The following is a 16,293-nucleotide window of genomic DNA, read 5'->3' as shown; positions in this document are numbered from 1 at the left end:
TCAAAATCTGAACTAGTGCTTTTCTGGCTCCGAAGTCTGCCCCCCTTGACAATTCCACGAGGCATCCTGCTAACACTGTAAATCCCCTGGTTATAAAACGGTTGTGCTGTGCAGTTCTAGGGTATGTGGATGAAGTCACTTACACAAAATATTTCAATAACTGGATGATTTCAGAGAACGCATCTAAGTCTAACACTGAAAAACCATTCAGCCAACTGCCTTCCTCTACACAGTCTGTCAACGAACAGGCACAAGCACCGGACCGGCTGCGAGGGAGCCCCAACCCCAGACACAAAGGCTCCAACCGTTTTCTGGGCCAGCTCGTCTGTCAGCTGCTCATTGGCCCTGGTCTTGTCCTCCACCTCCTGGGACTTCTGGTCGTAATTGACAGCCAGCTCCTCCAGGGCCTGGAGAACTTCTTTCACCTCATCCTTGGCTGCCTCATTTTCAATCTGGAGACGTGTCAGCTCCTCTTGGATCTTCTCGTAGTCTCTTCTCGTGGAAGCTAAAAGCTGTGGACGTGAGATGGCATGGAACGGGTGAGCCTAATGTTTGAATGTTTGTGTTCTGTTCCGTATCCAAAATAAAGTAATTTTAAAAAACAGATAACAAGAAAACAAACTGGAAAAGCTCAGGATGACTAGAAACCCTACGGCATATCCAGATGCTAAATTTAAAAATAGCACATTATTTCAAAAATGTTTCTTCTTTGTTCTTTTCTTTACTCTTTTTTTTTCTTCTTTTTAGTTTAAAACTGCATAGGCTTAACTCAAATAATTGACTACACATCAAAAATCACCACACTTCATAGCTGGCTGGCTATTCCACATGTTTAATAAAGTATGGGGGTGAATCATTTCTGAAAACAATAATAATACTTACATGGCTCTTTAATATTATCAGTATTTCACATTGTAAACTGGTCAATCTCAGGGTCAACCAAAACAGAATAAAAGAGTGGTCATTAATTTTTCTTTATATTCATCATGGATGCACAGAAGCATATACCCAAAATATTAACAAGAGTTAAAAGTAAATGACTGGGCATGTAGATGCTTCATTATCTTGGTGCCTACTGTATTTTCTGATTTTCCTTTAATGAACACATATTGCCTTGATATCATAAGGGAAAAAAAAAGAAAAGTATTAAGAGTTTTTTTTAACTGTAACAAAAAGGAAATTTTATCACAGGCAATTGTACCAAGTTGGAAATGCGAAGGAACAGAATGGGAAAAAGAGGGCAGGAAATACAAAGCAAACAGAAGACTCAGCTGTAGTTAAGAGGCAAGTCAATTAAATATGGTTCATCTCACTGCAAAGGCATACATGATCTCCCTGCCAAGGAAAGTATTTGGGGAGTGGGCATAATCCTTGTCCCAGAGAGATGAAGGAGAACAAAGAGGCAAAGGAAGGAAATGGTTATTTAAAAAGTTCAGTCTATGGGAGGCTGGGAGCGGGGACACGAACCCAAGCCACCTGCTATAATTGCATCGCGTGATCCAAGCCATAGCATTTTAGCGACAAAGCAGAAAGCACCCTAAAGCACAAAAGAGAAAAAATATACTTGATAGATCATCTGTCTTTTCTTTGTTTAGGTTCCTGTTTGTAAAATGCTTGGCAAAACGCAATGCAATACAGGCACTTGCAGGAGAACTGAATACCATCAGGGGGACGCAAAACAATTTGCCTCCTTTTTATTGTATCCCATCTACAGGAACACAGCATGTGGACCCCTTTCCTCTCTGCTTTCCCTTCCTCTGTCTTCTAATTTTCATTTGCTTGTTTTTTCTACGAGATAGCACGGGAACACGGCGTGTATCAAATACCTGAGAAGGCTGATTTGCAAAGCTGAAAAAGGTTAAAACGGCAGAAAACAGGAGTGCCGGGCACGGGGCCTGAGGAAGCAGAGCCACCCTTGTCCAGCTGCTGAGATCCTCTGTCTCTGCTCTTCTCACACCGAGTGTAGCAACCAGGGTTCACTCTCAAAATCCCAAGGTTCTACAAAGTCAGAGCCTTTTCTGAATTCATATTTATTTTCTAAATTCAGGCAAAATCAGCCTTAATAGGCACTGAAAAGAAATCTCTCAAGAAATTTCTACACGATTCAGTGATTTTGAAAAAATTCTTTGCAAATTAAATTTCTGGGACAAACATCAACAACAAAGAGTAATAAAAGAACTTTGGGAAAAAAATTTCTTACAAACTTTACCTCATCCTGATCCAACATCTGCTGCTTTAGCTTTTCAGCCAGCTGGCTCTGCTGGTTAATTTCATCATCCTGAAACGAAACATCATGTTTAATTCTTTTTGGTTAGTTATGTCATTTTAGATATCCTGGTTTCCCAAGACTGTCGGATACCAGGATGCCAGCTGTGAGCTTCCCAATAAAATGAAGGGCGTGGCATGGCGCTTCCCCACATAATAAAGATCGGTTCTGGGATCTTGATTTCATTAAAATCGCTCCCACCCACCTCTGTCAGCAGAAGAACCATCTGGGTACTCTGGAAAATATAATATCTTATACATTCAACACAACCCCTGCTCTTTCAGAAATCAGAGATCCTGGGCTTGGGAACTGAAAGGGACTTCAGAAATCTCTTTCCCAATTCAGAGATGTTAATGGTGAATTCCTAGCTTAAAAAATAAGGCAGTGAATTTCTAACCGTCTGCACTGTAATATATTCATGGCCCAAATACTGTCAAACACATCAGTGGACCAGGAATGTTGACACGTGATATGTAGGAGAGACCAGTATTTCTACTTGAAACCTCTTACTTAGATTGGAAAAACACTTACTAGTGAATTAATCTTTGGCGTGAGCAGAACTCCCTGTCGATCAGAAGTTAAGTTTCTCAACCAGTTTGAAAGAAAAACACGACCAACAAAACACTCAAGGAAGCTGGGGGGGAGAGCAACGTTAATTCTTACTTTCCAGCCTGTCACTGATGCCCTCGAGCAAATTCTTCTCCTCACTCTCATTTTCTGACAGCAGGTGCTGCCACCACAAAGCCAGAGCTGCCGGGTCTCATTGCCCATGGAAGCATCTCTGCCTCTCCCTAGACGTGTCCACCCAGCACGGGCAAAGCAGCAGGTGGATGAGGCTCAACTGCATGAGGCTCAGCGTTCACAACAAATATTCTCCTGAGCTGAAATGCACATCTGAAGCACAGCCTGTGAGAACGACAGCTTGGCTTCACATGTGCCTCCCTCCCTTACAAACAGCAGAAAATCCTAACTGATGACACTCCTCGGGTCTATACCCCAAGCAGAGTCAGATTCCATTCAGTAGCGTGGGGTCCCTCTTTGTGCCGATGCTGCCCAGGTGACATCATCAGCAGCCCATGAAAGAGAGTCAGAGGGAGGGAGGGAGGGAGGGAGGGAGGGAGGGAGGGAGGGAGGGAGGGAGGGAGGGAGGGAGGGAGGGAGGGAGGGAGGGAGGGAGGGCTTGACTGTGCTCTCCACCTTCTATGGAGGTGAGGTGAGGGCTAAATTCAAGGGCCTAGTTGACAAACCTTATTAGCAAAATCTCAGTTTCCCACGAGATATTCTCCAGCCTGCCCGCCGTGCCGATGCATACATTTAAATCAGATTAACTCGGTGTCACAACTCATGCTGTCCGCAGAGCAAGAAAATTCGAAAATCAGGACCGCAGGACCTGCATTTCCCTTTCCTTAGTGTCGTACATCTTTTGGCCTTAATTCTCTCCTTAAGGACATCCTTTTTCTACTGAACTTTTTACTCTGATTTTTTTTTAATGGTTCCCAAAATACTCATGGCCTTCCTCCCCAAATCAAATTTCTGATAGGAGAATTAGGGAAATTACACGAAACAGAAACTGCCAAAAATGGTACATCCACAACTAAGAGACTATTTTGCAGGACTTACTTTCTCTTCTACTTTGTAAACTTGGAATGTTGGCCACTAGGAACAATTTTGTGTTATGTTCCTCAGCACATAAATATTAAACAACTTAACATAAAAGACGCAAGGAGTTTAACATCCGGAGTTGCCATCTTCCCCTGGGATATATGAGCAACAGCTACAAGTGATATAAATCATAAGAGAAGACAAATGGGGGAACAAGCACTTTGTTCTTATCCTGTGTTCATTTCAAAGCCTGAAGACACAGGCTTCCTCTCCTGACAGGTTTCAAGTGGGATGAGGCGATGATTTTTGAGGTACAGTGAGAAACCAAGGGCCCCTATCTCCATCTGGGAAGCATTAAGAGCAGGGATTACATTATAAGGACATAAATCACTGTACCAGAGACATTTCCCAAACTACATTTACCCTTTAATAAGGCAACTGCTCTTAGGAAGGAGCACAGTCGATTGCGATTTTTAAAAATGTTTTCAAAAACTTTCAGAATAAGATGTGGTGCTTCATCTCTATGTTATTCAAGTACGTCTCGTACACCGTGTGTACACATGCACACTCTGATGCTATTAAGATGTAGTCCATGCATAACAGATTTTAAAGCCCTTTTCAGAAAATATTCTTGTACTTGAATTTCCTCACCATTAAATAGATATGTTGCCAATGGGTCACTGGTCACCTTTAATTAGAAAGATGCTTTTGTTGATGTTAATCAGTGAAAAAAGGTTCAACCTCTATTTCTACTTATACTCAATTCCTCCTGAGAGACTATCTCCAGTAGTGCAGGGGTATGGGAAGGGTGATGGGGAACATGCGAAACAGCACCAACACCAGTTTGCTCATCTTATAATTCTGCTTTCAGCCTTTCTAATGCCACATACGACGTGGCTTCTCCTTTAAGCGAACAGAAAGGGAGAAGAGTGAAAAGAAAGAAACGAATAGGGACTGAGCATAGCTATACACTAGAAACTTTTAATCTCCACGGCAAACTTTTGAAGTAACAGATGTGAGCCCCATGTTGCAGATGAGAAAACATCTTCGGCAGACCAGGTCATCGACACAGGTCTCAGCATTTTAAGTCACAGATCTGACTCTAAAGTGCATGATTTTCCATCACATAGCACTGCCTTGGGAGAACACCTGTCCTTAGACCCATGGAGGGACTCCATAAGGGGACAGAACGGGCCACATTCTGCATAGGTTCGTTCACGAGCGCTGACACGTTCCTCATTTAAAGGTTGATGTTTAAACAGGATGAGCACTGGACTGGGAGTCAGAAGTTGTGTAACCTCATTGCAGCTCTGCCACCTACAGGTGATGTGAACTTGGGCAAATAATGTAAACAAACCTGGCTAGTTTCTCATCTAGGCCTAGGTACTTCCGGTGCTACCACTTAGTAATCTATGAAGGTACCACATTCCAACTCATGTATTCTTGAAAGTATCACACCACTCACACCATCAGAAGCATGAACTACCGTCTAAAGCCCTTAAGAGGAGGGCAAATAAGAATGACAGCCAACAAGGCAGTCCACAGGGAGAGTTACTGAGGTCACACCACTAGGTCGGGTGCCCATCCAAGGCTGCGGCTTTGGGCTTGGCCCTTTCCCAGGTCTCTTGGCGTCACCCTGTGAATGGCCACAAATGCTCACCTCGAAATATGTACTTACAGGGTTTTTAAGGCATAAGCTAAAGGGAAACGAATGATATGACAGAAAATGTTCTAGGCTGGTCATCAGGAGGCAGGAGCTCTAGGGTCAGCTCAGCCAACAACCAACTGAACACTGCCAAGGCATGGCATCGCACCACTCCGAGCTCGAGCCCAGGCCTCATTATTTCCTTTTGTCAGCTGGATTCAAAATTCTGAAGTCTTTTTCCAATCAATGAAAACGCCTCATGCCACAAAGGTAAATGACCCCAGTTCCAACTGTGGCAGGTGTCTATTCATAGATAAAAGACTACAGAATCAGGCTATCACCCCTCATCTAAGATTCTTTGAGGATTTTTAAAAATGAAACCAAAAATTCTAAAACAAGGAAAAAAATTACACTATATTTAAACAATAGCATTTCTTTGGAGAAATCACGAAATTGTCTATACTGGTAACTTATTTTTTTTTTAAGCTTTTGTTTATTTTTAGAGAGAGGAGAAGGGAGGGAGAGAGGGAGAGAAACATCAATGTGGGGTTGCCTCTCAAGTGCCCCCTACTGGGGACCTGGCCCATAACCCAGACACGTGCCCTGACTGGGAATCGAACTGACGATTCTTTGGTTCGCAGGCCGGCGCTCAATCCACTGAGCCACACTAGCCAGGGTGGTAACTTATTACTGATCTCCTTTTTACTTTGAGGGTTTGTGTAAAATACCTGGGCAGAAATGAAAGGTAACAGTAAGTCAAGTGCCTAAAGGGCAATTAACCCAGCTCCCACAGAAGTGAAGAGCTTATTAAATATGTCACCAAAAGGGTAAGATGACCCGAATTTAACATGGTGGTTATAATGCAAACTCCCAGAGTCACAAACTCAAAGCAGAACAAGCTTCCTTAAGGCGACCAGTCACGTTTCCCTTGTAAAGGTGAAACCAGACTCTGAGCTTTACTCAAAAGAGAGGCCAGGAAGATTAATGGCAACGTTAACATAGCAAAGCTGTTTCATCCAAGCCAGGGGTGTCCCTGAGCACTCTGAGCTGAAGCACAGCAGAAAAGATTAAATCAGAATAAAAATATCAGCAACCTTGATGAAATGAAGTGAAAGGATTTCGACTATTCCAAGGGCAGCATGCCAAGATCACGTGAAGCGTCAATTTAATTTCCTGTGCCTTTGGGATTCCCAACCTGACCTCCAACAGGGATGAATGATACACAATGTTCTCTAATGCCTCTTTTCCTCTATTCCAGCCTGTGCATTGACATGACTATTTGATCCCAAAAGTTTGCCATAAAAACAGACTCACTAATCAGCATGTTCAAACTACTTCATTCAACAGAATGCCCCTGAAAACACCTTTGCCGATAAGATAGAGGCAACTGGACCACAAACCACCCTCACAGGACCTTGGAGCTGCACAGTTAAAGCACATACTTGAGTTTGGGGAGACCCCACCTTTGTCTCTATAGCTGGGACTACTGTTGGAATTGCAGAGGTGAGAAATAGGCCCAAGGAGGAAAAGACGAGAGAACAAAACGAAGATCACATGCTTACACCCCTGGACCCCCCACTCTCACGCAGTGATCAGCCCCAGTTCAATTTCTAGAAGTGAAAGCTATCTGTCTACCCAGGCCAGCACTCCACTCTTCCAATCAAATGTACATGAAAGTTCCATTCCACATGAGTCAAGCACCCTCACGCTGCCCAGTCAAGAGCTAGGGTAAATACTAGGAAGTTAGACGTAAACAGCAGTCTGCAGCCATGCATCAGTAGCATACAGCTTGAAGCTGCTTCTGGTCAATAGTTCTGGGACCTGTCACCTTTAGCGTTTGTATACCACAGTGAGGACTACCACCTCTGGCTACGCACCTTATCATCCAGGAGCCGATAGAGACTGGAGAACTCCTCATCGTACTTCTCCTTCTCCTCTGCAGAGATGCCGGCCACGACAGGAGCAATGTTGTCGATGATGGGGGTGTTATCACAGGGCTCCAGGGCCTTCTGGTCCTTAGCGCTGACCTGTTCATCCTCGGGCACAGCTTCTCCTGGAAAACACAGCCGAAAGGAGCTGTGGGTTGAAGAAATTCAGCACGGAGCCCTTGAGAAAGAGTTCCGAAATGGTCACTCCCATGAAAAAGACAAGGAGGACACAATAAAGAGCTGTTGTAGAGAGTTACGGTTTGTGTTCTTTCTATCTGACAGAAAGGCCATAGTTAATTGACCAAAACTGGTTTCATCAACCACAAAAGCTCTTAACTAATCCAATGTACAGCAAAACTCAGAATTTTTTTCTGCATGCATATGCAGAAAAGGAATTCCTCCTTTTGAGGAATATGTTGGGGCTTTACTAGAATCATATTCTCTCTAGTGACTGATTCAAAGGGAAACAGACCTCTGAGGCATTGTAATTACCAATTAATTAGGTTACTATTTCATTAATAGAAACAGCCACATCAAGGAACAAATTTGCCATTGTTTAATAGAACGCTGTAGGGCCCAGATCCTCCGAATCTGAGCTCCCGGAATCCCACGCAGGAAGCCTGGGAGCCACGGAGCCAGGCATTCCGACTGACACTGCACAAACACACATCACGATCAACCGCCCTCTCTGCAGGGTGTCGGAATTAATTGGCTCTGCTGGAGAGTTCAAATGGAATAATTTCCTGTGATGTCAGGCTGTCCCAGCAAAGAAAAAGCAGCCAATCTAGAATAGCATGCAAAGACTTCGCATACCACTTCTCAGCCTGCAGAATAGTGTTGGGCTTTTGAAAGAAGCATTACCAAGTCTGACCAGGCAAACGGAAGAAAAAGGTAACGTTCTCAAACTAGCCAATGGCTATCCCCAACAAGAAAATCACCTTGCAAAGACAGGCTGCATAAAAAGAATTCTATGAAAACCATGTGGCCCAACTGAGTCTCTCAAATATCTTCTTGGAAAGCAAACCGGAACCTAACATACTTTCACCATCACAATGTTTACTGTCAACTTCACACTCAGTTTGCTACAATCAGTGAGTGTCTGCAACATTCCAAGCCTCACTCCACTTAGCCCACAAAATGCATTGGGTGGAAATTTCCTCAGAAAACTGCTCTGAGTCACAGGAAAGCTCTCATACAAACAAACAAACAAAAACAAAACCAGACAGAACGGAGACCCTAACCTGCAGCTTCATTGGCAGCCCGTATCACGCCTCGAGGAACCCCTCTGGAGCACTGTCTATATTTACCTCAATACAAACAAAGCCATTTGTGATGGGGTTAGCTTTGCTGCTTAAGATCCATTATCAAACTTGATGATCACAAACTGCCTTCATGACAAATAAAATTAACACCCAATGATTTCACTTTTGCATCACAGTTCCATTTCAAGCAGAAATATGAAGCAAAACCTAGAATAAACTATTACTGTGCTGAATATAAAACTGAGCCAACACTTTTTCCTTTTTAAGCTCAGCTAGACTGCATTGTACTCGAACCCTTTTCTAAAATTATTGACCTGAAACAAAACCAAAATATCAGAGTAGCCTTTGAACTGAACCTGAACCAAATCAATATTTCATTCAGTTTCCATTCCTGGTTTAAAACATCTATCAACAACCTTAGTGTACAGACTGAATTCCACCCAATTAAAGGATTTATATTCTCTGCAGTCTGCTAAATTGCTGGGCCATAAAAGCAGTGTCATGTTCGAGTTCATAAGGATTTCTTTTTTTATGCTTTAAACTATATATAGGTATCACACATATATACACATATACATCTTCTTACCATAGAGTATACACTAAAACTTGAAATGCCTCCTTCACCCCTACCTCCCAATTCTGTTCCTTCTCCAGACAAATGCACCACGAACACTTTGGTAAATGTCCTTTCCCTGCTTGCATCATGACTGAACCTCTAATTTTTCAGTCCTACTTACGAAATTTGGGAACACAGCAGTCTAGTGCAGTATGAATTTGATCTTCCAGCTTAAGCGTGATGATGAAATTCTTAACTGTGCTAGACCATAACCAAGCCAGAATATGTTCCTATTATCCATAGGCCAACCCACCCCAAGCCCAGAGGTAAGATACAAAAACATTTGCAACCCCTGTGTTCTTGGATTCCAAATGGCCCAGGAGGCAGTGGTATCACAAGGACGGTGTGAGCCAAGGAGCTACCCAGGGTGTGTTTCAACTGATCCCACAGGCAGGAGCCAGGAAGGAAGCCCCATAACCTAGTGACAAGGAACCTGCTCTAACAAAAGTCATAGGTCTCGCTCCCCCTAAAACCACTCTCTCCCCGCACCGAGGAATTACAGCAACATCAAGTGCCAAGGCTGTCCCAGACCAGGGAGGCTCAGCAAGCTGGCCAACGATGACACAGGGCACAGACCGCTGCACTCCTGGCGCTGTGGCGAGACACCAAGCCACGCGGCTCCCTCCACAGATCAAGTTAGTCAGAAGCCCACCACCTGCTTATTAGCGTCTTGGCTTGCTTTTTATAAAGGAGAGGAAATAATCATGCTTTTGTTCTAAAGATTAATTAAAATAGTACATGTAAAAAACATAAAAGGTGTTATTTTTAAAGTCCATCTCTTAACCTCTCCTCTCCCTGACAAGTTGTCAACTTTTTTCAGGCTTTGCAGATAAAACACTGTTTTTAGTTATTCTGAAATTAGTGTTTCTAGGGACTTCACAACACCTTTGTGGTTAGAGTTCATTTCCAAAAATAAAACACAATATAGCTATGCAAGTCCCTTTCAGGTTTACTTTTATTAAGACAATATTTGAAACCTACAGCAGACTTTCTGGTTTCTCTTGGAGAATTCTCTGAATCAAAGCATCAACATGTCCCCCTGCAAGCGACATCTAAACAACGAGCTCTTCCCAGTTTATATTCTAAAGGTCAAGCAGTCAGGATTATTTTTTGCAGCAACCGTTCAGGCCGAGAGGAACAAAGCAGTAACACGCAGGAACAAAAGCAGCGGGCGTCTGTGGGAGGGCACAGCCCCTGCCCAGAGAGGAACCAAGAGCTGGCTTCCCCCAACACCGCTGCCCTTCAAAGGACCGAGAAAATGACTTCCAGAAGCGTCCCTGGTAACTACACTGTCCAGCTCACAAACACGTCTGGGGATTGTAAATTCCCAACACTATGCACGACCTGACACTAGGCAATCTGTCTCCATGGCAATCTCACCACTTTAATCGAGAATATTCCCTGCACTGCAGACTGAATCTCTTGAGAAGCCCCCACGAGGTGATTACGGAATAACTGATTGTAACAAGGAAGACAGCGGCAAACAAACCCGCAGAAATAATGCCCTAAAATCCGGGTATGGGGAAATAGAGAAAGGATTACCAAATGAAGATTAGCATCTATTTTTATTCCCCTTCTTTGCATTGAAAGCAAATTTCTCCCACTTTATCCCCTTGGCTTCATACCTGCTGTCTCTAGGGCAAGAGCTTATAATATTGTAAAGCATCTGATTTTCTAGAATGAAAGCTTCCCCTCCCCACTAACTAGAAACCTTCCCTTCTTTAAATAAGCATTCTGGCATTTCCTATTGTCAGCTGTAATTACCTTTAAGGACTAAAAAGATTTGTGTGTACAGAGGAGCATTCAGTTGGAGCACACCTATAAGGTTTGTAGAGCATTTTAATTATAAAATGAAAACCCTCAGAGGGCATAAATAACATTTCTACACGAAGTAGAAATCTATCAATTGCAATAAACAAGAATGACAGGCTAATAAAAATTCTCGTTAAGGCTATTAGTTAAAAACTCTAAAGCAGGCTTTTCGGTTTTGTGTTTATTCAAAAAAAAGAAAGAGAGAGAAAACCATTACACTGCCAGTAATTCATTAAAATTTCACACATGAAATAGCAACGAGCTAGTTACCCTTTTCATAAGTTGAGTCCCTCAAGCCTCTGGAGGACCTAAAAAGGTAATTGCATTCTCCCTGCAACTCCAGGGCCGAGAAAGACTTGCTGGTCACTCACAGCTTCCGCCAGAAACCACAGCAGATCTGGCAAAGGGGGTGCTTTCTTTTAATACCAATTAAACAGGCCCAGTGGCAGACCTAATGGTAGGTAATTTCTATATCAAAGAAACTGAAAGGAAATCTTTAAGTTGCCAGATGGGTAAGAGCAGCTGGCTACAAGATGTCATTACATAAATGTGAGGTTAAAAAAAAATCATTCCATCATGGGATTATTTTGCACACAAATAGCATCTTTCACCCTAGTTCCTAAAAATACTGTAAGCATCTTAAGATATTCTCTAATCCCTTCTAGAGCAATTTTCTAATAAACTGGTCACCTGGTCATCTGCACCATCTTTACAATCCTCCCTTCCTGAAGAGGCCTCACATTCTCCTAGCAGTCAGGATTTTTATCAGTGTTTGGCTGTACTCTCAAAAGAAGAAAGAGAGCCTAACCAATTAGCTCTCTCAAATTAAATGCTAACTTCTAAGCATCTACTGTAGTAATCATGAATCCAGGGGTGGGGGTGGGGGGCGGCATCTTCTACATATTTAATGCAAAAAGAGCAAATTGTGTTCCAACCACGGATGCCGCAGAGTTTCACAAAGCCCCAGTCAGACCCAAGGTTACAGATTTAGCTCATTAGGGAATCGAGCCTGCTGGCCTGGCAGGTTTTAAATCTGGAGAACAAATCTGCTGGAGAGATTGCCGATTCTTCCATGCCTCCTCAGCCTGTGATGAAATAATTTTTTTGCATGACTTCAGCAGATGGGGTAAATCTACATCTACGCTGTTATTTAATATTACATTTTATTCAGGAGACGCTGCAGTTATGCCACATTGTCAGGTCATTTCTCTGCTCTCCTGAACGCCAGGATATTCAGGGCCTCCTTTCCTGACTTAAGCCCCTAAATTATCATTTTCAAAGGGCAAAGCTCAAAGACATATCCGAGAAGAGGGCCTGTGTGAAAGCTCTCCTGGCAGTGACAGGGGACCGCAGACCCACCCAACTCTGAGCATCAGGCCCCCAGTCCTTCAACCCTCCCTCCCCATCCTACGTGGTCTTCTCGATGGACTGGGGGGAGCGGGAGCCAGAATTTGCTCTAAATCCAACTACCTAAATCTGTCTCCATTTCTAGGGCCGCTCGAGTCCTTTCTAGACATATGATCAACAAACAACAGAACTGGGGGGAAAAAAACCCTTATTTCTGACCACTGCCCAGTCTATCTATACATCCTTAAGCTAGTAGGCTGAACAAATTTCCATGAGGCTAAAGTTGCCAACAGAGCCTTCAGTTTCAGGGGAAGACTGTCACTAGATTTCAGCCCACAAGATGTCACTAGCAGATAGCCGTGGGCAGATGTGTTGTTTTCCAGCCACTCAACACCCATTCTCTTAAAAGCACCTCAACTTCCTTGTGAGGAATTAGCCCCCTCCGATGATGGCTGTCTGGGACGAACAACACATCAGTGTCCTATCCTTCCCCAGCCAAAGCACACAGCACTGATCTCCCTCCTCTCTTGGCCTCTGACATAATACAATGCAAGGAAGAGACACACACGCACAGGGACTCACTCCAGGCGCACCCCTTCGTGAGCCCTGTTGATTTTCCCCCGTTGCCTGTGTGTCTCTGAAGCAGCCTCAGCTTCGCTGTCTGAGACGGGGCCCCGGTACTTTTGATTCTGGAACTCATTCATAGCCTTCTAATGCTTTCTCTTTCAGTCGAGGCCAGACAGGGTCAATTCCTTGCACCCCAATGTCGCTTGCAACCCAGGGACCCTCACGGGCACAGCGGCTCTGTGCCACTGGAGATAACACCAGGAGAGTGAGTGGTTCTGTTCATTCCTTCTTTAGAAAAACATGGTGTGGCCTCCCCTTAAGCCACCATGCACATGCCCTGAGCCATCCTGCCTTAAGAGCAAGGACAGAAATGAATTAAGGCTTCATGTAATATATACATTATGAGTCACAGGCCATATTCTGAGAATCGATTTCTGCCCAGAAACAAAAACTGCCAGGCTTGCATCCTGAAGGAGCTCATTAAGCTAGGAGGGGTTGAAGAGGGTGTTGGGGGGCAGCCTATAGGCATGTAACAGGGATAGTATTACAACTTTTGAATGGCCTCATATGAGGGAAGCTCTCTCCTGTGGCACAGGCCCGTTACTGCTGACGGTATCCGACACACCTCCCTTCACTTATTTACACTCTCTGCCTGGACTCGATTGGCTGTTGAGGCATCATATCATTTTACCTTTCCTACCCCTTTGTATGCCTACCTCGTTCTATGGGAAAAGCACAAGTATGTGTGCGCGCGCACGCACACACTCACACTTTTTTTCTGCTACACTCCATCTCTCTCACTTTCCTGCAGCTGGAGTACAGCAGGGCAGCCAAACTTTTAAATTATAAACACACCATGCAAGGAAAGAAATCCCTTTCCCAGGGAAGAGCACATACTATTGATGATCCTCTTTTAACGCACTCAGACTGCAATGTGGAACTATCAATACCCAGGAATTATTGAGGTGAACTAAGTAGCTGCCTCCTATAAGTTTAGAACCAATGTGTGTGTCAAATTTCAAGAGTGTTGGGACTCTCCTGTCACTTTGGTTTTAGTGGGAGGCACTCCATCTATCAAAATCCCAGTTCTCTAGCTGACATAGACCAGCCATGCTCTCATGACTATAAGGAACTAGAACTGATGCACAGACACACCGCTGAAGTCCCTTCTTTTCTGGTGTGGTCCCATCTAACTGGCTTATTCAAACCACTAGGACTAGTGCAGGCTGCAGACAGTGGACAGAGCATGCACTTAAGGGCCAAGCTCCCTCTGTCCAGGTCCCAGCTCTACCAGGGACAGAGTCACCTCGGGAGTCTTCTAACCTGTCACAACCACAAGGGCTACCTGAGGATCAAACACCCAGCCTAGGAATGTAACAGAAAGCCTGGGGGTTTTGCTGTCTGTGTGATGTCTAGTTAATCCTTGAAATAGACCTTCACTCACAGCTGGTCATGGGACTACTCCACCAACCTGAAATCGATATCACTAGAGTCGGTTCTCTACATTCAAGAACTTTGGCTTCTAGAAAAATCACCTTTAAAATGCACACGTTAGCATGGAAGGAAAGGAGAGCCCCGCGGATCTCCCTTCTCCCGCCAGTCACCCAATGACGACATGGTAACAGGGGGTGGGTGTCTCCCTCTTCCCTTTTTCCCTATTCTCTCACTGGAATCCACAGGGACCTCACCCCTACCTGTGCCTTGAAGTCCTCCCTCTAGTTCAGGTAGCTCCTCTCAGCTCCAGACCCTCAGACCTAACTTATTATTTGATATTTTTACCTGGAATGTTCCACAGGAACCCACAGCCCACTCCTCATTTCCCTTGTCTCCAGTCTGGTTCTTCTCTGGTGCTTCCTTTCCCAGTGCCTGGTTCTGCCCTCCACCCAACTCCGCAAGCCAGAAACGTGACACACTCTTTCCCCAGAGCCAACCCTTCAGCAAGCCGTGGTGACTTCACCTCCTCAATACCTCTTTCCGATGCCCTGTCCTTCAATCCAGCTACTGAAGTCTCACCCCTGGATGACCACCCTCCCTCCCTCTCCAGTTCATTCTCCAACACAATCAATCAATGGATCACCAAAAACGCAAATGTTACCATATGACCTGCAGCTTAATATTCTCAAATGGCTTCTTACTGCTTCCAAAATAATGACCAAAACCCCAAACAAGGACTGTATAGCCTTGCACAGAACAGGCCCGCCTACTCCTCTCGCCCATCTCAAGCCAGTGCTCCCCCACCTCGGCTTTCCACACTGGCCTCCCCACCCCCACCCCTCGGCGACATTGTATACGTGGCTGCCCCCACTCCACCCTGACTTCCACCTTGCACCTCCTATCTCGCCTGGCTTACTGCTCTGTTTCTCTCAGATCTGATTCCCCATGTCACTTACTGGGGGAAACCTTCACTGACTTCTTGGTCAAGGCCAGGACCCCCTCCTATAATAACTTTTAGCACCTTATCCTTTCCCTTTTGGGCATGCAGCACAGACCACCATCACACATTTCTTGATTCTGGCTGGAGTCTACCTCCCCCGCTGGACTGCACACTCATGAAGGCAGAGACCATGTAACTGCTCACCCTTTAATCTCCAGTACTGCCTTATGTTTACTTAACGTACATTGATGGAAGTCCATTGTGTGTCAGAAATTATACATTAGTTTCCCCAAGTTACGGAACTTAAAAAAAGGATACCCTAGGATCTCACCCTATAGGACATGGACAACAGTCAATTTCTGAGTATATTCGCAAAGTAGTGGGACAAACAGTTAAAATGATGCTAAGTGCAAAGTCCAAGAACAGGGGGAGGTGCCCAAAAGAGATGCGAGGCATGAGGTGAATCAGGCAAACAGGGGAGTGGGCAGACCCAGAGAACAGAGCCCATTGAGGGAGGGAGAATGGAAAGATTAGAGCTTGGCAAGGCATAGAAAAGAACAGAGGTAACAAAGTAAGTTGCCTACTCCACAGTATTTCCGAGGCCAGTCCTCCCTCCCTTTACCAAAAGGCTTTACTGAATGTTCCAGTCGCCCAGCAGAGAATTGACCCAAGAGGATCCCAGAAATAGAACAAAATTTCATATGGCCGCTCCCTGCTTTGCCAAGCATCCCTCCCCACTCCCCTACTCCTGCCAAATCACAAGGAATCAGCCACCAGCTCCAGGTGCTGAGTTATTCAATTATTCTAGCAGCTTTCAAAACACATATGCAGCTAGAAAACCTCCCAAAAAGAAAAGAATCGTGCTATTTAGGCT

General features: G+C 44.5%; 1 protein-coding gene across 1 annotated transcript in view; it reads right to left on the bottom strand.

The window, feature by feature from the left end:
* The window catches only part of KIF5C (kinesin family member 5C), a 145,378-nt gene that overhangs the window by 41,678 nt on the left and 87,407 nt on the right, over positions 1-16,293 (bottom strand). Inside the window, exons 12-14 of the mRNA XM_054562730.1 lie at positions 7,391-7,566; positions 2,210-2,278; positions 306-512 (exon numbers count right to left, since the gene is read on the bottom strand). Coding sequence (XP_054418705.1) covers positions 306-512; positions 2,210-2,278; positions 7,391-7,566 — 452 coding nt within the window. The remainder of the gene's footprint in view (positions 1-305; positions 513-2,209; positions 2,279-7,390; positions 7,567-16,293) is intronic.

The sequence above is a fragment of the Pteronotus mesoamericanus genome, unplaced genomic scaffold, assembly GCF_021234165.1.
Source record: "Pteronotus mesoamericanus isolate MK-2021 breed Mesoamerican mustached bat unplaced genomic scaffold, CSHL_Meso_final scaffold_651, whole genome shotgun sequence".
Classification (NCBI taxonomy): Eukaryota; Metazoa; Chordata; class Mammalia; order Chiroptera; family Mormoopidae; genus Pteronotus; species Pteronotus mesoamericanus.
The sequence above is the reverse complement of the archived record's forward strand: the minus strand, read 5'-3'. Positions and strand labels throughout refer to the sequence as shown.